General features: G+C 42.8%; 1 protein-coding gene across 2 annotated transcripts; it reads left to right on the top strand.

Annotated features, from left to right (window-relative positions):
• Nucleotides 1-1,066: 1,066 nt before the first annotated feature.
• Nucleotides 1,067-20,077, top strand: MCM3 (minichromosome maintenance complex component 3). Of its 2 annotated transcripts, XM_012760875.2 has the most exons (17): nt 1,067-1,415; nt 2,623-2,735; nt 3,162-3,370; nt 3,853-3,983; nt 6,244-6,482; nt 7,363-7,471; nt 8,266-8,419; nt 8,742-8,873; nt 9,480-9,688; nt 12,359-12,533; nt 12,909-13,035; nt 13,866-14,016; nt 15,567-15,707; nt 16,632-16,735; nt 17,228-17,313; nt 17,792-17,861; nt 19,369-20,077. In XM_012760875.2, exons 1-17 carry the CDS (start codon nt 1,089-1,091, stop codon nt 19,565-19,567), a joined length of 2,676 nt encoding a protein of 891 aa, XP_012616329.2. In that variant the 5' UTR covers nt 1,067-1,088; the 3' UTR covers nt 19,568-20,077. The 2 variants fall into 2 exon arrangements, with proteins under 2 accessions (XP_012616329.2, XP_012616330.2); XM_012760876.2 differs by lacking the exon at nt 2,623-2,735 and having other exon boundaries at nt 1,246-1,415.
• Nucleotides 20,078-23,567: the final 3,490 nt, after the last annotated feature.

Consider the following 23,567-nt stretch of genomic DNA (forward strand, 5'->3'; position numbering starts at 1 on the left):
AGTCCTGGAGACCTTCAAACATAAGCTAATAATCAGTTGTCCAGAATTTCAGATAAAGAGTTACCAAATGTCTGGTTATCAGGCAATCTGCTATTTTAGCTTCTTGTTCAGTAAAATTAAAAACATATGCTGGGACAATGGGCATGTTCTTTATTGTGCAGTGAGTGGTTACGCAAGTGTGTACTTGGGTAAAAATTTATTGAGCTGTACACTTAAGATTTGTGCATTTATGCATACATAAAATTATACCTCAAAATAAACCTTAGAAGTATAATAGAAAACCAACCAAGAAGGACTAAACACAAACAAATTTGGACATGCAATTGATCTTTTAATCATTATAATTTCATATGTGCTATATCTTAATTATTGACTGATAAAAATTAGTGGCGCGAAACACTTTGTTCTCTTGTGTGTAACTTTCAGTAAACTAATTTACTTAAAAGGATCCTGTAATTTTTTTATAAGGTGAGAAAGCCTTTAATTTACCCATTTGCAAGTAAGATGGTGTAGTTCAGAATTTTGTATAATAACACAAGAGATGTTCTCTAGAGCAGCTGGGTACATACTGAAATTTTTTTTGTTCACTTCATCCTCTTCTGTAGCCTGGTATCTCTGTGGGGACCTTCGGGCAATGGTATTCAGGTAGCAAATGGGTCCTGACTAACCTTTCCCTAAGATGCTATGATTCTAATTTCCATCTCATAGATTCTCAAAATCCATTCTTTCCCCCATGCCACTGGAGGGCAGTTCTGATTTGCACATCTTAGAAACGATTTGCTTTTATGTTTTCACCTTCCTGCGTTACAAATTCCGTTCTCTGACGTTTATTCTACTTTCAAAGACAGTCCTACCACCAGGCTGAATGTAGTCACTGTGGTGGGGTCACATAGCCGAAGCTTGAAAAACCCAGCAAAACATCCGGAAAAGGGGAGAGACTACAACTCCCAGAATGCAGCGCTTCCCATCTCTGCGGTCCGCCCCCTTTGGCTGCCCAATGACTGTTCTGAGACCCTCCTCTTGGCCTCATTGGTCATCTTTTCCGTCAGTGAGGGCGGAGGAGGGCGGAGAGAGTCAGAGCACCCCGGATGGCACATTTCCCGCCACGCAAGGCGCGGAGCGGAAAACCCGAAGAAGAGGAATCTCTCGATTGGACACTCGCTATTCCGGCGTCAGAGGACTCAGCCAATCATAGTGTGTATATGCTCCCAGCGTATCCGCCTCTTCCTCCTGGTAGCCTTTGGTGGCGGGAAAAGTTCGGAAGTTTCCGCGCCGGGGCGGAGACATCCTGGGTCCCTTCACGCTTCTTCGGTACCGGCAGTTCCAAGGCAGCGGGCATGGCGGGGACCGTGGTGCTGGATGATGTGGAGCTGCGGGAGGCTCAGAGAGACTACTTGGATTTCTTGGACGACGAGGTGAGCGGGATGCCGCGGCGCGGGCTCTCGTGGACCAGCCGAGGGAGGTCGCGCGGGATGCCGCTCCTCGCCCCGGCAGCGACAGGGCGCGGGAGCCGGAGGCCCGCCAGACCTCCACACTGCGGGCCGTGGCTCTGCCGGCCCGCCCGGAGCCTCCCACCCAACCTTGTAGCTTCTCTTGCTGTGGAGTGAGTCCCCAGTTTGTGTTCTGTAGGTGACCTTGGAGAGCGATCTGTAACTTTCTCCTGAGTACAGGCGATGGTCCGGGCGCGCGAAAGGCGACAGGTTCCTATCAAGTGCAAACAAAATGGCAAAACCCACGTTGGCCTTTTCCACGTCGTGTCTGGCTCTCTATTTTGGGGGGATGGTGGAGGAGAGACTGCTGTAAGGAGGCAATGACCTGCAGTCTTGTAGGGTGCTAAGATTTTAGTGACTCATTTTCTACCAGGAGGGAAAGACTTCCTATTTTGGTTGCATTCTTTTTCAATACCACAGGAGATGCAGATGAAAAAGTGTTGTATGCAGATTAAGGGGGTTTTGTATGCAATCCAAGATAAACCCATAGACTACTGATGAAGCATCTTGAAGGGTTGATGTTGTAAACAAATAGCTAAAGCTCCCTACTCCTTTAGGTTCAGATATGATAACTCTTTATTATTGGGAAAAATATTTTAATTCCGTACATAATTTTAAAATGAAAACCGTTTAATTCGAATTTTAAAATTCTGTCTGTTTAATTTACACTTTTTATTGTATATATTTAAAGTGGGCAACATGATGTTTTGATATACATAGTGAGATGATTACTACAGTCAAGCAAACAAATATCTGTTGGCATTGTTTCCTTTTGTCATTAAGTTTACATTTTAATAAGGTTTTTTACTTATTTTCCTTTTAGCCTTCTTATGAACCCATTTTAATTCCCTGTTAAAGGATGAAAAATGACTATACAGAAAAGCTGTTGATCATGGTGGGAGTAATAGCATAGACTTTGAGGAATTCATTATAATTTTTACAGTCTCCCGGGAGGGTGTATTTGGAATTTGGGGATAGTGAATAAAAGGGAGAAATCGGTAAACATATACTTGGGATTCAGCTATGTCACAGTGATTGACTCTCATTTATTTTGCTGTGAGAACTGCTTCTTTTTTGAAAAATTTTATTTTTGAATTTGTGGCTCTTGTGATACGTGGTGGCTGTTTTGCAGGAAGACCAGGGAATTTATCAGAGCAAAGTTCGGGAGCTGATCAGTGACAACCATTACCGGCTGATTGTCAATGTGAATGACTTGCGCAGAAAAAATGAGAAGAGGGCTAACCGGTGAGTGGCAAGGGTTTCCAGGGGGATATCCTGGCTCTGAGGGAGAATAGCTCCCCTCCCTCTTGTCTGGATTGGAACAGGCTTCCCTGGAGAGGACCTAAATGAAACAGGGGTGACCCAGAAGCCCTCATGGCTCATCCGCACCTACATTTTTTCATTCCAAAAGTAGGTGGTGAGCATTTTCTTCTTAAGTGCCTCTTCTTCTAATGTTTTTAATTTAATGTGATTTTTATATCTTTGATAAGTTGAATTAAAATTGGTCCTCAGTTCTGATGTATTTTACTTAGTCTTGTAGGATAACAGGAGAAAGTAGGAGCTGGATTTTCTCTTGTTGCCTTTAATGATCTAGGAATGTCTACTGTTTGGAGGCTCAGTTTTTTTGAGTTCTGCCCTCTCTGTCTAATTCTCTCTCTTGCCCATATACAGCCTCCTGAGCAATGCCTTTGAGGAACTGGTTGCCTTCCAGCGGGCCTTAAAGGATTTTGTGGCCTCCATTGATGCTACCTATGCCAAGCAGTATGAGGAGTTCTACATAGGATTGGAGGGCAGTTTTGGTTCTAAGCACGTCTCTCCCCGGACTCTTACCTCCTGCTTCCTTAGCTGTGTGGTCTGTGTGGAGGGCATTGTCACTAAATGTGAGTGTGTTAAAGGGGGACACTAAGGAAATGGAGGTGGGGGGACTTAGGGAGACTGGGGAAACAGGATAGGCAAAGTAGATCTGGGTAGCTTGTGGCTTCAGAGGGTGGAGCATTGACATTATGTGGTAAAACTCAGAGTAGCTGAGCATGCATGATGATTAGGAGGACCTCGAGTGACCACTTGTGTTAGCAGAATTCATTCTGCTGAGAGCTGGAGGAGTCTTGGTTCCTGGCAGTCCCCTCATTCCAAACATAATCTCCTACTGTCTTTTAGTTGGAATCAGTGCTATTAAAATTTTACATAAATGTGGTATTCTATATATAAATGTAAAAATGGGTAAAAGACAGGTAGTATTGAAATAGCTTAACCTAGATGGAAGAACACAGTATTTGGAATTGTCATAGGTTTGTATGGGTTTAGGTCCCACCTCTATCACTGTTTAGTTGGATGACTTTTTATGCACACTTTCCATTCCTAGGCTCTTTAGTTCGTCCCAAAGTTGTCCGCAGTGTCCACTACTGTCCTGCTACCAAGAAGACCATAGAGCGACGTTATTCTGATCTCACCACCTTGGTGGCCTTTCCATCCAGCGCCGTCTATCCCACCAAGGTGAGGGGCGTGAGTTGATTGGGCCTCCTTGGAGGTTGAAGTCAAAGATACATATTTTAACATTATTAATATTAATATTCCTTTAATAAGGAATAGTGTAATATCTGAAGTCTGTTTTCTAGAAGTAGAGAGAGTGAAAGTATTAATCCCAAGGAAAGACTGATTTTTGACCAGAGTTTAATAAGGAAAGTCCACAATTCTTATTTTTATTTATTTATTCATTAATTCATTTATTCATTCATTTATTTTTAGAGACAGGGTCTCACTGTGTCGTCCAGACTGGAGTATAGTGTCTATTCACATGTGTCATTGTGCCACACTATAACCTTTAACTCCTGGGCTCAGCGATCCTCTTGTCTGAGCCTCCTGAGTAGCTGGGACTACAGGCTCATGCCACCGTGCCCAGCTTCACAATTCTTATTTTTTTAAAGAAAGATTAATATTCACTTTAGAAAATTATGAATGGTCAAAAGAAGGAAAAAAGTCATCCAACCTACATAGATCTCTTAGCATAGTCATAATCATGTATAATTTTATCTTCTGCTTTTTAAAAGTAAACTAGGAAAAAAAAAAGTAAACTAGAAAAGTACTTGTGCTATAACATTACTGTGTAATCTTTGCAGATATTTCACTGTGGGTTTGGGAGAAAGGCAGCATAGTAAAGGGCTTTGTTTATTATTAGTGTTGAGATTGATCCGGATTCAGGACAGTGCAAAGCTTTTCTTACTTAATGAGACACAAGATCATTAATATTGATTACTTGATGTCTGAACTCATTCTATGAAAGAATACCTCCTCTCCCCCCATCACATTTTAATTGAGAGCTACTGCATCCAAAGCATTGGTAGGCACTGTGGAGGACAAAGATATAAATAGACCCAGTCCTTGTCATCAGTCTTTAAATTGGTGGAGAAATCAAACGTATAAACAAACCAAAATAAGAATGAGTATCCTAGAATTATACATACTTGAAACATACTTTAGAATTATTTAGTTTACCTCCAGATGAAATGCTGAGATTCACAGAGGTTAAATGAATTGCTTAGGGTCCCAGTTAGTGATGGCCTTACGGACTAGGACCCATGTCTCTTTAGTTCAGGGCAGGTGCATTTTTAAAGTCATCTTGTTTTCTTCTTTATTGAAGTCTCCACTTTCTATAATTTATTCTTTAGGCAGTACTCAGGGACTACTTTTCTGCTGGTTACTGCGGCCCAGCTTCTTTGCTTCAGAAGTGAAATACGTTGGTCCAGGTCTTCTGGGTATTGTCTAGTGTGCTGGGCTTTGGGGTTACTCGTGTGTCAAGTCCAGCTCTGCTACCTAGTTTAATCTCTTCTAGTCTCAATTTCCTTGTCCATAAAGTGTGAAAAATACCTGCTTTACAAAGTAGTTGTGATAATTATGAGATAATTTCATGAAATAATAGTACAGTGCGTGGCACATAGCAAGTACTCAGTAAGTGATAGCTGTTGTGTTTTTAGAAAATTCAATTATCAAGGAAGTAAAAACTTTAAAAAATGTTTTTATTGAAGTTTAATATACATACAATTACTGAAAGCTGCATATACCTGTATAACCAGCATTCAAACGAGGAAACAAAACCTTACTAGCCGTCAGAAGTCCTTCTAGAAGGCCCATGTTACTCTAGGGTAACCACTATCATGATGTTAACAGCATAGATAACTTTTGCAGGTTTTTCTGTTTTATTTAAGTACTCTTTTGTTTGGGGCTTCTTTTGCTCAACATTGTGTTTATAAAATCCATACATGTTGTTTATAGGTGTGCTTCATACATCTTTATTGCTGTATAGTATAATATGAATATATCACATTAATTTAACCATTATACTATTGACAGCATTTGGATACTTTCTAATTTTTGACTATTAGGAATAATGCTGCTATGAGCATTATAGGCATGGCTTTTGGTGAACATTTTTGTTGGGTATTATGTAGCAGTGAAAAACTGCTTTAGAATGTAAGCACGTATTCAGCTTTAGTAGGGAAATTAAGAATCTTAATTTAGATGCTGATATAGCCACGGTCCCTTCAGACTATGGGTTGCTTCTTCCATTAGATGGTTTGTTGCTAGAACAGAGATAGTGATAGAAAAAGATAGAGAAGATACCTAGGTTTTTATTTTTCGTTTGGCTTCTGTGTACTAAAATTTCATGAAGTCATCTTATTGTTTTCCAGAACAGATGAGTGTAGCATTTTTAAGACAGGACTGAGATGACTCTACTTTTCGATGTGCCTTTTTCCAGGATGAGGAGAACAATCCCCTTGAGACAGAATACGGCCTCTCTGTCTATAAGGATCACCAGACCATCACCATCCAGGAGATGCCGGAGAAGGCCCCAGCCGGCCAGCTTCCCCGCTCTGTGGACGTCATTCTGGATGATGACTTGGTGGATAAAGCAAAGCCTGGTGACCGAGTCCAGGTGGTGGGAACCTACCGTTGTCTTCCTGGAAAAAAGGGAGGCTACACCTCAGGGACCTTCAGGTAAAGGGTCTGCTGTAAAGTGTTTGGAATGCTGTTGGCAGCTTCCATTTCTGGTAGTATCCTTTCTCCAGTTTGCCATATCCCAGAGATAGGTGGACTATTCTACCTGCGTGGGAGATGGGATAGCCTCTGATACCTCTTTTCTTTTTTTTTTAGAGACGGAGTCTCACTCTGTTGCCTGGGCTAGAGTGCCATGGCATCAGCCTAGCTCACAGCAACCTCAAACTCCTGGGCTCAAGCAATCCTCTGCCTCAGCCTCCCGAGTAGCTGGGACTATGGACATGCACCACCATGCCCGGCTAATTTTTTTCTATATATTTTTAGTTGTCCAGCTAATTTCTTTCTATTTTTTAGTAGAGACAGGGTCTCACTCTTGCTCAGGCTGGTCTCGAACTCCTGAGCTCAAAGGATCCTCTCTCCTTGGCCTCCCAGAGTGCTAGGATTATAGACATGAGCCATTGCGCCCAGCCTGATACATCTTTTCTATCAGTGAAGCTGGTGATACTTAACATCTTAAGCCAAAAGTGGGAGTTATTGATGATGCGATTACAGCCTCATGGCTTATCTGGGAATTTCTCACTTATTCCTACCTCCTTCCCATACACACTTCTGTCTTTAGCTCTGTGGATCATCAGGAGCTAAATAAATTCCAGAGATGGGACATGATCAGTATATTTGAGTCATATACAGAATCATTTGTTTAATTAAGAATAGCTACACACCGCTCCCCCAGCCACTCCAACCTCCCCGCCCCCACCACCATAAAAAACTAGTTTGCTGGTCTAGTTTAGTAGCCTACAAAGGCTTACTCCTGGAGGTGCTAGCTACTGATGTTAGGAATCGAATATAACAGACTTCCTCTTAACTCTCTTTGTCCCAGGACTGTCCTGATTGCCTGTAATGTGAAGCAAATGAGCAAGGACGCGCAGCCTTCGTTCTCTGCTGAGGATATAGCCAAGATCAAGAAGTTCAGTAAAACCCGTTCCAAGGTCTGAGAATCCTTTAGAGATATGAGTATGGAAATGGATTTGTAATTGGGGAGCCCAGGAGTTAGAGGTTGCACTGAGCTATGATCACACCACTGTACCCAGCTTGGGCGACAGAGTGAGACCTTGTCTCAGAAAAGAAAAAAAGTTGTATTTTGGTGCATGGCTGTCTTTGTACTGGATCAGGAGGAACGGTCAAGGGTTTTTTTCTCTGAAATATTTAGTACTAGCTTCTGGTTTTTGTCCCAATCAACAAGTGTGAAAGGGTGTTTTTGCTGGTTGTTCTTAATAATTCTTTTGTACTACTTGCTGGGCTGCTAAGTGAGCCTAATACAAATATTACGAGTACCAATAAGTCTATTAATTACTGAAGACATTAGTGATACATTATTTAAATTTAAAATGTTATGTTTTATTTCCTATCTTTTTTTTTTGAAGACAGATGTCCACATTTAGAATTGAGCTACAATTCTAAATTGTATGAATGTGTGATAAAGGTTACTGCTGAAGCACAGTACACAGTCTTATTCCTAAAATGTTGAAGCTAGGAACAATTTTTTTTTTCTTTTTTTTTTTTGCAGAAAAAAAGCCAGCTCTACAATTTTTTTTTTCTTAAAGATTAAACCTCTAAACAAGTTTTGGAATCTAGGCTGCCTCTGCATGTGCTCTGATAATGGTCTAACAATGTGATTTGTATATTTCAAGCATTTTCTGTTGGCCAAAGTATAAAATGGAGCTCTGCAAAACCCCACTGAATCTCACTTAGCTTTTCACTCTATTGGTTGTCTCTCCTCTAGGATATCTTTGACCAGCTGGCCAGGTCATTGGCTCCTAGTATCCACGGACATGACTATGTCAAGAAGGCAATCCTCTGCTTGCTCTTGGGAGGGGTGGAACGAGACCTAGAAAATGGCAGTCACATCCGTGGGGACATCAATATTCTTCTAATAGGTATGGTATCGAGGATTTGCTTTAAACTCTTGTCTTAGCTTGTGGAGACATAAATAGTAAGAATGTGTGTTCTGTACCTGGCAGTATTTTAGGGCAAGAGGCTAAAATAAATCTTTTTTTAAAAAATCATTTCTGGAGTTCCTGACTTATAATAGCTAAAATACATTTTCCCATGAATGGTAAAGGGAAAAGTGAAGGAAATAATATTAACAACCAGTTACTGTGTATCTCTGTGTCAAGAGCTGTGCTAGAAAAGTAGACTTGCTGTGGGGAGTGGGGAGTTTGGAGTTTCTTAGAGAATCATCACCACCCCATACCGCAGGAGACCCGTCGGTTGCCAAGTCTCAGCTTCTGCGGTACGTGCTTTGCACTGCACCCCGGGCCATCCCCACCACTGGCCGGGGCTCCTCTGGAGTGGGTCTGACGGCCGCTGTCACCACAGACCAGGAAACAGGTAAAGGTGTAAGGGTCCTTGGCAAAGGCCCAACAGTGAGATTGAGCACAGATTCTTTGAGCTTGCTCTAGGCATGGCTTGTGTTCTGAAGATAGTTAAGAAGCTAGTTGGGGCCAGATTGTATGAGGACTGAGTATTTGGCAGTGGTGGGTGAATTATTTAAGTCTTCCGGTGGCTTTCTGTTTACACGAATGTTTCCCAAGTGATTTGAAAGAGTTTCAAAGGAGAAAGCTTAGCACATTGGAAGGGAAATAAAAATGAAGATTATACTGTTTTATGAACTACAGGAAGGGATTTGAAGACCAGTGAAAAGAGAACAGGTGTGGTTGGGCTATCACATGAGGATAGGGGTGAAGAGAGAACATATAAAGGAAGTTTATGAGAGGCTAGCTGCATAGGGCTCAAAGTGGGACAGACAGATATTCAGATTTGAGCTGAAAAGGTGACCCCCCCCCCCAGGCTTTCCTCTAAGTTTCTTGGAGATGAAACCTCTTTACTGCATTTTCGTGCTACAGTGAGAAGTTCTGAGGAAGGAGATTGAAATCCCTCCCTTATGTCCTCTATAACCGGGACTGGAGCACATGTTTTTACCTCCTCACATCCCAGGGGAGCGCCGTCTGGAAGCCGGGGCCATGGTCCTGGCTGACCGAGGTGTGGTTTGCATTGATGAGTTCGACAAGATGTCTGACATGGATCGCACAGCCATCCATGAAGTGATGGAGCAGGGTCGAGTGACCATCGCCAAGGCTGGCATCCACGCTCGGCTCAATGCCCGCTGCAGTGTTTTGGCAGCTGCCAACCCCGTCTACGGCAGGGTAAGTGGAATCAGGCCCTTAACTATTGTCCTCATTTTCATTTGGTTTTGCTGAGAAGTTTATTCCAGGTGCCCCAGGGGAATAACAGGCCAAAGACTGAAAGTAAGGTCATCATCTTGTTATTGTCCTTGGTTTAGAGTAGTGATTCCTCACCCATTCCTGTACAACAGAGTCCCCTGGAAAGCTGTTTATTTTAAAATAACTTTTTTTTTTTTTTTTTTTTTTTTTTTGAGACAGAGTCTCATTTTTGTTGCCCAGGCCAGAGTGAGTGCCGTGGTGTCAGCCTAGCTCACAGCAACCTCAAACTCCTGGGCTCAAGTGATCCTCCTGCCTCAGCCTCCCGAGTAGCTGGGACTACAAGCATGCACCACCATGCCCTGCTAATTTTTTCTATATATACTTTTAGTTGGTCAATTAATTTCTTTCTATTTTTAGTAGAGACGGGGTCTCGCTCAGGCTGGTTTCGAACTCCCGACCTCGAGCAATCCACCCGCCTTGGCCTCCCAGAGTGCTAGGATTACAGGCGTGAGCCACCGCGCCCGGCCGATTTTAAAATAACTTTTTAACAATACAAAGGACAAAACAAAAAATGACTGTAGTACAACCCAGGTCACCTGTATTGTCTGTCATTAAATAAAAGTGCTACATGCACATGACAGGAGAATTTCTAAATACAACAGAGAGATATAGTATGAAACTTCCTTCCTATCTTTTTTCTAAGAGATAACAGCTATGGAGTGTTTCAGAAAACAGAAATTGAAGCATGTACCAGCAAATACACTATCTCCTTGTTAAGAATTATCTCTTTATCTTTGTTTTTGGCATGACTGTGATGTGCTTAGGTTTAACTTTTTATATTTATCCTCCTTGGTTTGCAGAGTTTTGCCCCCCCCCACCTTTTTAAAACAGCTTTCAGTATTCCATTGTATAGATTTATAGTAATTTATTAAACTAATTTTTGTTTGATAGGCCGTTAGTGGCTTCCCTTTTTCCTTCCCACTATGAATGAAGCAGCAATGAACATCCCTTTATGTTTATTTTGTTATACCCATATTATAAATACCTAGTAATAGAATTACTGGATTAAGAGTTGTATGCATTTTTATTTTGGTAGAGATTGCAAAATTGCTCTCTAACGATTGTATCATATTAATACTTGTAATAACTAGAGCTTATAAATGCTTTATAGGTATCAACTCCTTGCATCCTCTCAGTAACTACCTCTCAGTAACTACAATGGGAAGTAGGTAGTTATCCTCATTTTACAGGTGAGAAAATGGAGGCACAAAGGTTATATAACTTGCTGAAGAGCCACAGTCTAGAAGATGGCAGAGCCAGGATTTGAACCCAGAGCTCACATGTACTCTGGCAGTTTATAATCACACGGTGTATGGGAACATTTGTTTTATTTGAGACAGAGTCAACTCTGTTACCCAGGCTAGAGTGCCATGGCATCAGCCTAGCTCCCAGCAACCTCAAATTCCTGGATTCAAGCAATCATCCTGCCTCAGCCTACTGAGTAACTGGGACTATAGGCATGTGCCACCATGCCTGGCTAATTTTTTCTTTATATATTTTTAGTTGTCCAATTAATTTCTTTTTATTTTTAGTAGAGACAGGGTCTCGTTCTTGCTCAGGCTGGTTTCGAACTCCTGAGCTTAAACGATCCACCCACCTCGGCCTCCTGGAGTGCTATGATTGCAGACGTAAGCCACAGCTCCTGGCGTGGTGGTATTTTTTTAAACATACAGATGCATGGTCCCCAGTCCAGATTTTCTGAATCTGAATCTCTGAGTTGGCATGCTTGGTAGCTATGGGTTAGAAAGGCTCCACAGATTGGTTTTATTATGTAGCCTAGGTTGAAAACTATATGTTTTTCTTTTTCTTTTTTTTTTTTTTGCAAATCCAGTTGATGGTTTTTAAATTATTAATAATGATACTGTGTATTTACATCATTCAGAAGAATGATTGGGAAATTTAAGAAAATGGCAGGACCTGAAATCATTACTTACAAGGTTGTCATGCTCTCTGACTGTGAAGTGTATGTAGGTAGGTAGGCAACAGCCTAGTAGGCCCAGCACTAGAAGATAAGAGTATCAGGGTACCTGGATCCGAAGGAAAAAGCTCCTTTGATTCCTAAGACATTATGATTTATAGATCATTGACCATTTTGGTTGAAATTTTACTCATTACCTTCTGAGTAAGGGACTCCAAAGTTTGTAGTTCTTTTGGCCTAACCAGCTTTCCTTGTGTTTATGACAGGTAGGGGAGAGGGAATCATCTTTTAGAGTTGATACTGCCTTGGGAATGAGAAGAGCAAAATCAAGCTTGGGAAGGAGAGAGCTGGTTTTGGGACCCACACTCACCCTGTTAGAGGTTCCTATGCTAGGAGGTGGGGCTTCTGAGTTAGATCGGGTCACCTGAACTTCGGTTAAAGAAGGTTTGCAGGTGGAAGAGATGATTTATGTATTTGTTTTCTTTTCTTTTTTTTGTTATTAACTTTCATGTTGTGATTTACATGTTTTATAGCTTTAAAATACTTTTTCACTGCCATTTTTTTTTGTCTTGTTCTCTAAGATCTAGCCTTCCAGTCTCATTCCCAGAATCAATCCAGCCTCTTTATCCTTTCTTCCTATTGATGGTCACTTCCTTTTTTCTTGTGTTCCCCAGTATGATCAGTACAAGACCCCAATGGAGAACATTGGGCTGCAGGACTCGCTGCTGTCCCGATTTGACTTGCTTTTCATCATGCTGGATCAGATGGATCCTGAGCAGGATCGGGAGATCTCGGACCACGTCCTCAGGATGCACCGTTACAGAGCCCCCGGGGAGCAGGATGGCGATGGTGAGGCCATGAGGAGAGTAAGAGTGACTAACACAAGGGTTCCTAAACAGATGCTGTTGTCTTTGGCCCGGCCTGGGTGGTGGTGGCAGGTGTTTCAGTGTCCGGGGGTGATGTTGCCTAGCCACCTCCCTTGCTTGCTCACTGGAGTTTATCCTAAGGTAGTGTCTTTTGTCCATTTCTGGGTTTGGGCATATCTTTGAGCAACTTCTGTGGGTCAGGCAGTTTCCCCCTCTTTATTTGTGGTTCCACATGTTGGTTTCCTTCTGGGTCCTTTCTTTGTGAATCTTGGTCTTTTCCTTTCTTGTGCTTTAGAAGATGCAGTTTCCTGAGTTAAACTCTTTCTCACTCTCCTTTCTCCCAACTTTGGTTTACCAGCTATGCCCTTGGGTAGTGCTGTGGATATCTTGGCCACCGATGATCCCAACTTTAACCAGGAGGACCAGCAGGACACCCAGATTTATGAGAAACATGACAACCTTCTGCACGGGACCAAGAAGAAAAAGTGAGCATTCCTCATACCTCTCCCTTGAGGGAACCTGAGATTTGTGTCATAATAGAACACATGTATATCTGAGCTTATTTAAGGCATTATGTGCCTGGGCCAAAGTCATGCCTGGAGTCATAACCATGTGGGCCAGTTTTCTTTTTTTCTAGGTCCACAGATACACCGTTTATCTGGGCCAGTTGCCCAGATGTTTGTGTAAATGTTTGTGAGTGGCTCAGCTCAGGTTCAGATCTTTTCTTAAAATAGAAGGTTTTGGCAACATGCCCAATTGGTGGTGGGTGTATGATATCTTCCTTATACATGAATTGCACGTGTCGTATAGCTGTTTGTGGCGAAGGCTCAGTAGAAGGCAAGCATTGGAGACTCTGCAAGTAGATTTGGTTAAAGGAGACTTGTGATCAGGTCCTCAAAGCATGAAATGTAGGATCCTACACCTCTTTTTTTGGCCATGTTGCAGTAAGAAGCATAGCATAATCTTCAAAGCTGTTGGTTTAAGAATGTAGAATTTAGAGTCAGAAAACTGAACTTGAGTCCATTTTAGTTTCTCTGAGCCATAGTTTTCCCACCTATACAACAGAGCAAATAATACCTAAACTTCCTACTTAAACTACCTGATTCACAAATAATACCTAAAACAATTAAATTAAAATAAAGATATGTGAAAGGGCCTTGTGTGTGTTCCACTTAAATGGGAGTTGTGATAATGGGTTCTAGGCCTTGTCTCTGCTGTGCCATTTGAGCTTGACTTTTCTCAGGAGAGGCAAAGCACTAATTGAGGCAAGTATAAAGTATGGCAGAGAAATGGAATTTACTGTGTGTGGCTCCAGGGAGAAGATGGTGAGTGCAGTGTTCATGAAGAAGTACATCCATGTGGCCAAAATTATCAAGCCCATCCTGACACAGGAATCGGCTGCCTACATTGCAGAGGAGTACTCACGCCTGCGCAGCCAGGATAGCATGAGCTCAGACACCGCCAGGGTGAGTGCCCCAGGGTAGCATTGATCTGGGGTCCCTTAGGAATATGGCTGGGGCAGGAGTCCCTGCTGTCGGGGGATTTGAAAACATTTTAACTTAGTGCTTCTTTCTTGGTCTGAAGGGCTTCCTGTTACATAATTTTAACCTTTTTATTTTACAAGGGAAAATGAAGTAAGGACCCCAGAGATAAGATATATCTCATTAGTTCAAATAACATTGGCCTCCAGAAGCTGTGATTCATTCAGCAAACATATGAGTGACTTCTGAGAACTGACCTAGTCTTTACTCTTACATGCAGTGTAAAATTAATAAGAGCCCTCCTCAAAGAGCTCAGATGTAGAGAAGGAAACAGAAAGGCAGATAGATCTTTTATACATATTTGTAAGTACCCCAGTGTGGTACTTACAAAGGAATGGAATGTGGAAGGCTATTTGAGTATAGATGAAGAATCTATTAATTTCTCCTTTAAAGTTCCCCGAAGGGGTATAATGTTAAGGAAGGATTCCCAGAGAGTGTGATATTTGGGCTGGACTTTGACAAATGACTAGCAGTTGGGCAACCATGATGGTTATCCAGAGGAATTTCTAGTAACTTGATATAGCTGTCCTTGAATTTGTCTGAATCTTTTAGGGGCAGTGTCATTCATATAGGATTTTACAGACCCAAGTTCAAAACCTTCATTTTATGACGTAGACATAGATTCTTGGGTTTAGACACGATCCCAGCTCATCTACTTCAGCCTCACACACATTCTGTCTTCTGGAATCTTAACACAACCAGAGATAGCCTGCTCACAACAGTACTGTGTTGAAGTCTTAGAATATTCTATTTATTGAGGTTAAACCTGCTTCCTCATGACTTCTACCCATGGATTTTAATTTTGCTTTCTGGAGATTGTATATCAATTGTCTTCATGTTAAGCAGCTCCCTTTCTTTTTAACTGTTCTTCCCTCCATGTGAACTTGTTCCATGTGTCAGAGGCCCTCTCACTGAACCTAGAACTGAGCATAAGACACCATTTAAGATGTGATCTTAGGGTGCATGGGGTTTGTAAATCCCTTGGTTGGGACTCTAGTTCTGCTGGTGCAGGCAGGGGTTTCCCCAGCTTTTTAGGTGATTCAGGAATTAGTGTGACCTTGGAAAACTTATTGAAGCTCTTTGAATTTCTTTCATCTGTAAAACTTCTCCAAGTTATTAAGAGGGCTGAATGACAGAATGAATATATTTGAAAGCAAACTTCCTGGTGTGTTGTAGGCCTGCAATAAGTGATTATTTTTCTCCCTTCACTTTTGTACTCTTTATAGTCTTTTATCTTTCCAGCCTTGAGATGCCTTATTTTCTCCCTCAGTACTCTCTTACATATATTTCCTTGATCATTTTTGTTATCTTTCTGAATTTTATATGGTATTTATAGAGAATGAAGAGCTCTGAATTCTTTGCTCAGGCTTCCTGGAGCTTTTTTAGTAGTGTTTTTATTGCCCTTGCTGTGTAGTTGGAATTATGGGCGTGTCTAAAGGATTCTGGGTAAGTAATCCTTGAGTTTTCTTCCCCAGACATCTCCAGTTACAGCCCGAACTCTGGAAACTCTGATTCGATTGGCCACGGCCCACGCGAAGGCCCGCATGAGCAAGACTGTGGACCTGCAGGACGCAGAGGAAGCTGTGGAATTGGTCCAATATGCTTACTTCAAGAAGGTGAGGATTCAGGTGCTTTGGGTTGAGATGCTTTTTTACATAAGTCATGGCTGACACCTGCATTTGGATTGTCAACAGAAAGCAGCATTTGTCTGCCAGTGTTCAGCCTGCCTTGCTCCTTCCTCTGGAACACACAGTGATTCTCAACCCTGGCTGCACCCGAAAAGCAGATGGCAAGCTTTAAAATATGGAAGCCAGGGCTCCTAGGGATTCTGGTTTAACTGATGTGTCATACTTTCAGTCAACTACTTCTGTCTACCCCTCCTTCCTTTGCATCTTAAAAATGTGGGTATCTCCAAAGGAGTTACCTGGATAATCTTCCTCTTCTCCCTGTACCCTTCCCCTTGACAGTCTCTTCATGTGTCCCATTGGCACCTCTAAAGCTCATGTTAAAAGTTGAACTCTCAGACTTGCCCCTTATCTTATTTCCCTATTTCTGTTTGTGACACTATGTCTGTGTCATTTAGATACCAAACCTTGAAGCCTAGACTCCCTTTTTCTGGTTGTCTATCTCTTCCCTAGTCTGGGGAATTCTAATCCTTTGGGATTTGGTTGTGAGTTTGATAAGCTTTTCCTGGCCCTTTCTCTTTGCTAGGTTGGAGGGTGTCTTAAATTGTTTTCCACTTCACCATTATGGGCTGAACACTTTTTTCATTTGTTTTTTTATTCAGTAAACATATATTGAGTATGTACTCTGTGAAGGGCATTGAACACACCTCTTAGCATTTTTAAAAGATGAGTAGCAGCCTCTCTCCCTGCCCCTGGTGCTAGGACTTTGGGACAAGAGGCTAGGTAAGCCATTGGAAACATGGAAGTCACTCTTGCTGATGGTGCAGAAAGGACCCTTATCAGAGTTTGCGATGCAGTCTCCAGCATCAGTGACCTCTCCAGCACCCACCCCGCAACCACCTGCCTTGGTCCTAGGTTCTGGAGAAGGAGAAGAAACGTAAGAAGCGAAGTGAAGATGAATCAGAGACAGAAGACGAAGAGGAGAAAAGCCAGGAGGAACCTCAGCAGAAGAGGAAGAGGTAAGGTGGGGCAGAATGAAATGAGATGAAAGGGCTCCAATTTGGGCTGGGGAGAGAGGTGGAGGCTGGCTCCAGTGCTACTTGCTGATGTCAGGTTCTTCAGGGGCAGGCGGGGTGCTAACACTTGTGTTTAATATGTATGTTGCTTTTTACCCCTTTCCCGCTAGAGAAATGCTGAATAGCAAGAGCAGTAACCCACTCACTGAGGATTTTGAATATGTATTTCAAAATTCTTGAGATAATTTTCTCTGCATGCTTGTGGTTGAGTCTATAAGGGTGGAATATATGGGAAAAGAGCACTGGGAAGCACAGCCTGTTTATGTTCTAGTCTGGAGATTCAGTCTCTTTCAGAAAAAGTAGCAATTGGTACAGGCCTAAGCCTAGTGCTTCACTTTAATTATGGATGATTCTATTTCCTTTTCTTTGTGGTCAGAGGCACGGGATGGGCTTCCCCAAAGCCTTTCTCTCTGTTAACTGCTGTGGGTATTTTAGGAGGAGGACTCGCCAGTCGGATGCCAAAGAGGGGGATTCATATGACCCCTATGACTTCAGTGACACAGAGGAGGAAATGCCTCAAGGTGAGTGAGTGTCCCTTACTGATCAAAGAGGTTGTTCCTTTGAGTCCTGAATTCTTTTAGTTGCTCAATGCACTGTATTTTCTTGTGGGCTCCTGTTCGGCTTCCTGCTTGGGGCCCAGTGTCCAAAAGGTTTGTGTCAGGAGAACCTCAGGGGAAACCCACAACAAAAAAAACCCCACAAAATCTTTGGGAAAAGCTTTGCTCAGTTGTTTACTTCTACCTTGGTGAACTGTGCTCTTTTGACCCACCTAGTGTAAGTATCCCCGATAACATGTCTTTTGAAGCCTCCTGCTTGACTCAGTACCTTTGTCATCCTGTGGGGATTACCCTATATCCTGATTGTTCTGCCTGGCCCGGGAAGAACCCTAGGGAATAGGCTCGGTAAGGGAAGGGGAGTGGAGAAGAGGACTTCTGGTATTTGTGGAAATGGCTTCACCTTGCTGTCTTCTCCATCTCTGAAACCATCCATCCTCTGAAGTGCATACTCCAAAGACAGCAGACTCACAGGAGACCAAGGAGTCCCCGAAGGTGGAGTTGAGTGAATCCAGGTGAGTAGGGAAGTTGCTCTTACCCTTTTGGGAATTCCATTTATTACTTAGGCAAGAACTTGCTCTTGCGGAAAGAAAGAAAAAAATTGCTGGTTATCTACAGGATTCCAAACTAGAGGCCCAAGTGGTTCTTTTTGTTTTTTTTTGAGACAGAGTCTCACTCTGTTCCCCAGGCTAGAGTGCCGTGGCGTCAGTCTAGCTCACAGCAACCTCAAACTCCTGGGCTCAAGCAATCCTCTTGCCTCAGCCTCCCAAGTAGCTGAGACTACAGGCATGTGCCACCATGCGCGGCTAATTTTTTCTATATATTTTTAGTTGTCCAATTAATTTCTTTATATTTTTAGTAGAGACAGGGTCTCACTCTTGCTCAGGCTGGTTTCAAACTCCTGACATTGAGCGATCCTCCCTCCTAGGCCTCCCAGAGTGCTAGGATTACAGCCGAGAGCCATGGTGCCTGGCCTCAAGCGTTTTAAAAACATTTTATATCTGATTCTTATTTCAAACTTACTAAAAAGCTATGAGAAAAACTTGGAGAATTTCTGTATATCCTTTACCCAGAATCCTCAGTTGTTTATATTTTATCGTTTGCTTTATTAATAATTCCCTCTCTGGGAATTCGAATTGTGTCCCTGTGGGATCAGAAAGAAGAACAGCAAGGACAAAATTTGTGTCTTATTGTAAGTTTGAATACTTCTTAGTAGTAAAGATATATTTTTCTTCACTAAATTTTGGACATTTGTTTTTGAAATGAAGAATTTATCTGTAAATTTTGTTTATTAGACATCAAAGAAACTCCATAGCTAAGGTTTACTTTTTCCTTTTTTATACCTTCAACACATAACAGTATGTTTAATGAAGAAAATTTGAAAAATATTGAAAAATATTTAGGAAAAAACATTAAATCAATTGTAATGCCACTCCCCAGACATAACCATCGAACTATATCTTAAAATGCTTCTGAATCGGCTCACACAGATCTCACTCTTTTTAGTGACTGCAGGGTTTCCATAGTGTGGTTGAATAAAAAACTATTTAGTGAGGTCTCTAATGATGGACATTTGGGTTCCCTGTTTATAGTAAAAGATTCTTAAACTTTTCACTGTACACTCATGCGGGTGTAGCTGTGAGTTCCTAGAAATGGACTCCCTGGGCCAAAAGGATATGTGCTTTTAAAACTTTACTTAAGTGTTGCTGAATTGTCCCCCATAGGTGTTGACCAATTTGCCTTTCTACAGTGCATGGGAATGCCAACTTCCCCCACACTCAGAGGCCTCTAGTTTTAAAGTGCTGTTATTTCTCACTGTGCAGGAAGCTCTGTAGTACAACAGTCTGGCTTTAAAGGGGGATGCTCAGGTGTGGAGCAGCCATCAGAGGCAGGCATGTGTGTGTGAGAATATTTAGGGCCACCTCTACTGCATTAATACCTTGTATTTTCCCAGTATGGATCTTGCCTGAGGGCATTTGGGCTTGTTGACTCCTCCTCCACTGTTTTTTTTGTCTTGGGCAGACTGAAGGCATTCAAGGTGGCCCTCTTGGATGTATTCCGGGAAGCTCACGCACAGTCAGTGGGCATGAATCGCCTCACAGAATCCATCAACCGGGACAGAGAAGAGCCCTTCTCTTCAGCGGAGATCCAGGCTGCTCTGACCAAGATGCAGGATGACAACCAGGTCATGGTGTCTGAGGGCATCATCTTCCTCATCTGAAGAGGCCTCCCATGTTCCCATTCCCCTCCCCCACCCTCCTCTTTGCCTTCATCGCCAATAACAGTGTTAATTGAACTGAAGTTGAGGGACAGTGGTGAGGAAGCTGAATCAGCACTCTGGAAGCTCTGGGAATGGCGATGGAAGCTGTGTGGGGTAAGGACAGAGGAGAAAGTGGGGAAGGACGGGACTATTGCACCTTCATTGCAGCAGCGCTGGCTACGCTCCCGCCTCCTACCCCAAACAACCCAGTTGTTATTGTCTGTAAATAACATGTGACTTCAGAGTACTTTTTATGGCCCAGCTGATTTCTGTTTATCTTTTCTATCTGTTGGCTGTTCCAGAGCACTTTGGTCTAGACTAGGCTTTAGGGTGTTGTATGCTGGGGAGGGAAACTGAGGTCAGTCATGTCAGTCAAGAAAGCTTTCTTTGCAGTTAAGACTGTATGTCATATGTATGTTTGACCAGAACATCCAAGACATTGAATAAACTTAACCATTTTGTACACATGGCCTTAAGACTGTGTGCTTTTTATACACACATTTAAAAATTTTGTTTTTGGTGAGCTTGCTCCCCAGCAGGGTTTGCTGCTCCCGTATTTGCACCAAGCCACCACAAGGTGGCAGCAGCTCGCTGCGATCTGTCTCTGGGGGTCATGTCTTCAGTGTTTCCTTGCTCAGTAACACTAGCATTTTAGTCAGAATTGACAGTGCAAACCAAACCTTGTCAATTTGGAAGAGCCAAATGGCCACTGGAGGCCAGTGAGTCCAGGAGAAGAATTAACCCTATGTCTGGCTTTTCTGAACCTGAATTTAAGCCTCTTCATAGAAAAATAACACCTGTTATGTCAGACAGCTCAAAATCCTATGAGTTCTGGCCTATAAAGAGATCCCATTGCAGAATACTTTTGAAATTACCTGGCTGTCCACTCTTTGGGGGTTGTTAGCCAGTTTCCACAGAAGCTTGTGGCAGGCTTGGGCAGGCCTTCTCTACTACTGTTGTATGGTTTGAGTAGCTTCAGAAGAACTTTTGAGGTGACTTAAATAACAAGAAAAAACAAAAATGTGTGACTTTCTGGTGGGCCTGGATTGGAAGCTGCTTTCGGGTGGCAGATGTAGTTCTGAGGAGAAATTGTGCTGGTTCTCACATGGAAGATTGTTGAGGTACTTATTTCTCCCTTTTGGCCGAGGGGTAGCCCTTTTCCATGAAGCCAAAAAGCAGAAGATTTTCTTTGGTTTTTCATGGCCAAGGGATTTTTTTTTTTCTTAAGGGAGGGCATAATTATTGTGGAGTTCAATTTTAACTTGGTGATTGTTTTCCACACATGTGAGATCCAGGTCCTATTGGAAGTGTTCTAAAGAGCACAGTTTCCAAGGGGAGTGCAATGGGACTGGAAGGAGAAATTTGATGTTATTAATTGAGCATTTCAATGAGTCAGAATTTGTGCTAGGTGTGGCAGTGGGTGCAAAAATGAGACTAAAGTGCAATTATATGCCAAATGAGGGCACACACGACAAGAACTATCAAAATCCAGGGGGGCCACGAGAGTGTCAGGGGGAGAGTGTGAAATTCTGATAGGCACTGTTATGAAGAAAAGCTAGGGGTTTTAATGTATTTCCTCAAATGATCTGTTCCAGAAAGGCTGAACCTTTTGTCAATAGGACTCTTAACTCTATCCTTCACCCCTGAGGAAACTGAGGCACCGACCATTTGGGTAATAGCTAGAATGTCAGGTTTACTTGGCTGACCATTTCTGCTCTCTTTAAGCTAGCCAAAAGAGTAGAAGGTGGAAGACATTGTTTCCACAGCCACAATAGATGTAAATTGTATTAAAATGAATTTTAGGAGCTCACTGAATCTTTATGTTGAGTTTTAAGAAACTGTGTAGTTTCCCAACTTCTAGGAACAGAAGAGAGTTGGTAAGTGTTCACAGGGTGGGTTCTTGCTCACTGATGGGCCGTCCACTGCTGGACCTGCTGAAAGAGGCTGCTCAGGCAGGCACTGACATGTCTACAGGCCAGTGGCCCCTGAGGGTGTCACTGTTGCCACGCTGCAGAGATTGCAGTGGTGACCCAGATTCAACAGGAAAAAAAAAATGCTAAATTATCTACATGCCTCATTCCAAAAGTGACATCTGTTTACATTTAGGTTTGACATCTGAAATTCTGTAGTTAAAATAATTCGTGAGGCTCATAGAAGTAAGTTTTTGTATCCTGAAACATTTTGACAGCTTGTTCCTCATAACTCTCCTGGATAAACAAAGTGGCAACGTGAAAGGAAAGTTTTTTTCAAAAAAGACAATTTGATAAGTGTTGCTGGGATTGAGTCCTCTGCCAATTTACCAAGTAACCTCAGGTGAGTTTTGAGCTTTGTTATTTCAGCTGTAAAATGGGGATCATTTACTGCCTTGTGAGATGCAACCGGGACAGCAGGTGGCAAGTTCCTGCCTGCTTCATGGTGGTGGTATTGTTACTACAGGTTCCGGGGCCCATTAAAACCAAAATGACTCATTTTGATAAGTGCTTAAAGACAGGATCCTTTCAATAGAGCCATTTGAAAAGATTTCACCCTTGTTACATTCCTGAGCTTTTCCCCCTCCCCTGCTGTTCTACCGCCATCAGTGTGGCTCTGACTTGAGCACTTCTCACGGGGCAGATCCTTACCATTAGCCTGTGGCCGTGGTTTCTGCAGCTTTCTCTCCCCAGGACAGTGTTAGCTCACAACAGCCCGTGAAGGAGGGTTAGGAAAACGTGGAGGAGGAGGCTTGCACAAACCAAAGAATCGGCCGGTTACCTCCTTTCTCCTGGGGAGATTTCAAACTACGTCAGTCTTCATGATTCTAGACTTTCTGAGAGGTGAAGTCTCCCCAGAGGGTTTGGTCAGTGGAATAAGGAAGATGGGAGAGTCAGCTGGGGGCTGGCTGCTTGATCCTCAGCCCTCATCATGGCTCGTCTCCCCTCCCTCCTCAAGAGCCTGGGAACACCCCATATCTGCTTCACAGGCAGGGAAGCGGGTTGCACAGGAAATCCCACCAGGGCCAAAAGTTTGGCAGAGGGGAATGAGCCCTGCGCTGGGAAGCAACTGAGTTCCTTTTCTTTTCTTTTTTTTTTTTTTGAGACAGAGTCTCACTCTGTTGCCCGGGCTAGAGTGCCGTGGTGTCAGCCTGGCTCACAGCAACCTCAAACTCCTGGGCTCAAGTGATCCTCCTGCCTCAGCCTCCTGAGTAGCTGGGACTGCAGGCATGCGCCACCATGCCCGGCTCATTTTTTTTTTCTATATATTTTTAGTTGGCAAATTAATTTCTTTCTATTTTTTTAGTAGAGACCGGGTCTTGCTCTTGCTCAGGCTGGTTTCGAACTCCTGACCTTGAGCGATCCTCCTGTCTCAGCCTCCCAGAGTGCTAGGATTACAGGCAAGAGCCACGGAGCCCGGCCTGAGTTCCTTTTCTGACACTGCGTAGCTGAGTTAACGTGTCACTTCCTTAGAGGAGAGGGCATGGTTTCTTTGTCTGGGAAAGGATGTGGTTGAACTAGGTGATCTCTGAGGTCCCTCTGGTAATGTATAGGATTTTATTTACACCTAGTGTCAGTTCTAGCACAAGACACTTCAGCCCAGGCACCACCTCATAAAACCTGGGTTGGGCTGCTTGCAGGGGCAGGCCAGGGCAGGCCTTGTATCGGCCTGTTAGAAACATGCCTCTTAGGGGAAGTGGCTTCTGTGCTTCCCTGTTTTGTACGTAGTGCCCCAGGGTGTTTCCCTTGATCTCGAGGGATTTCATTCCTAGAAAGATTTTAGAAGAAAATTTTAATTCCATTTTAATTTGCTGAGCTATAAACCTAGCTTAACTTTCTTTTTCAGGTTTGATGCCTCAGTGGTGAGTCTCAGATTTTAGCTGGTCCATTACTAACCAGCATGTAATCCTAGTTCGTTCTCTTCAGTCTTTCCTCAAGGGAGAGAATTGACATTCTGAATTCTTTTCCTGAATGTTTTTACTATTAAGTTC

This window comes from Microcebus murinus, chromosome 5 (genome assembly GCF_040939455.1).
Source record: "Microcebus murinus isolate Inina chromosome 5, M.murinus_Inina_mat1.0, whole genome shotgun sequence".
In the NCBI taxonomy this organism is placed as follows: domain Eukaryota; kingdom Metazoa; phylum Chordata; class Mammalia; order Primates; family Cheirogaleidae; genus Microcebus; species Microcebus murinus.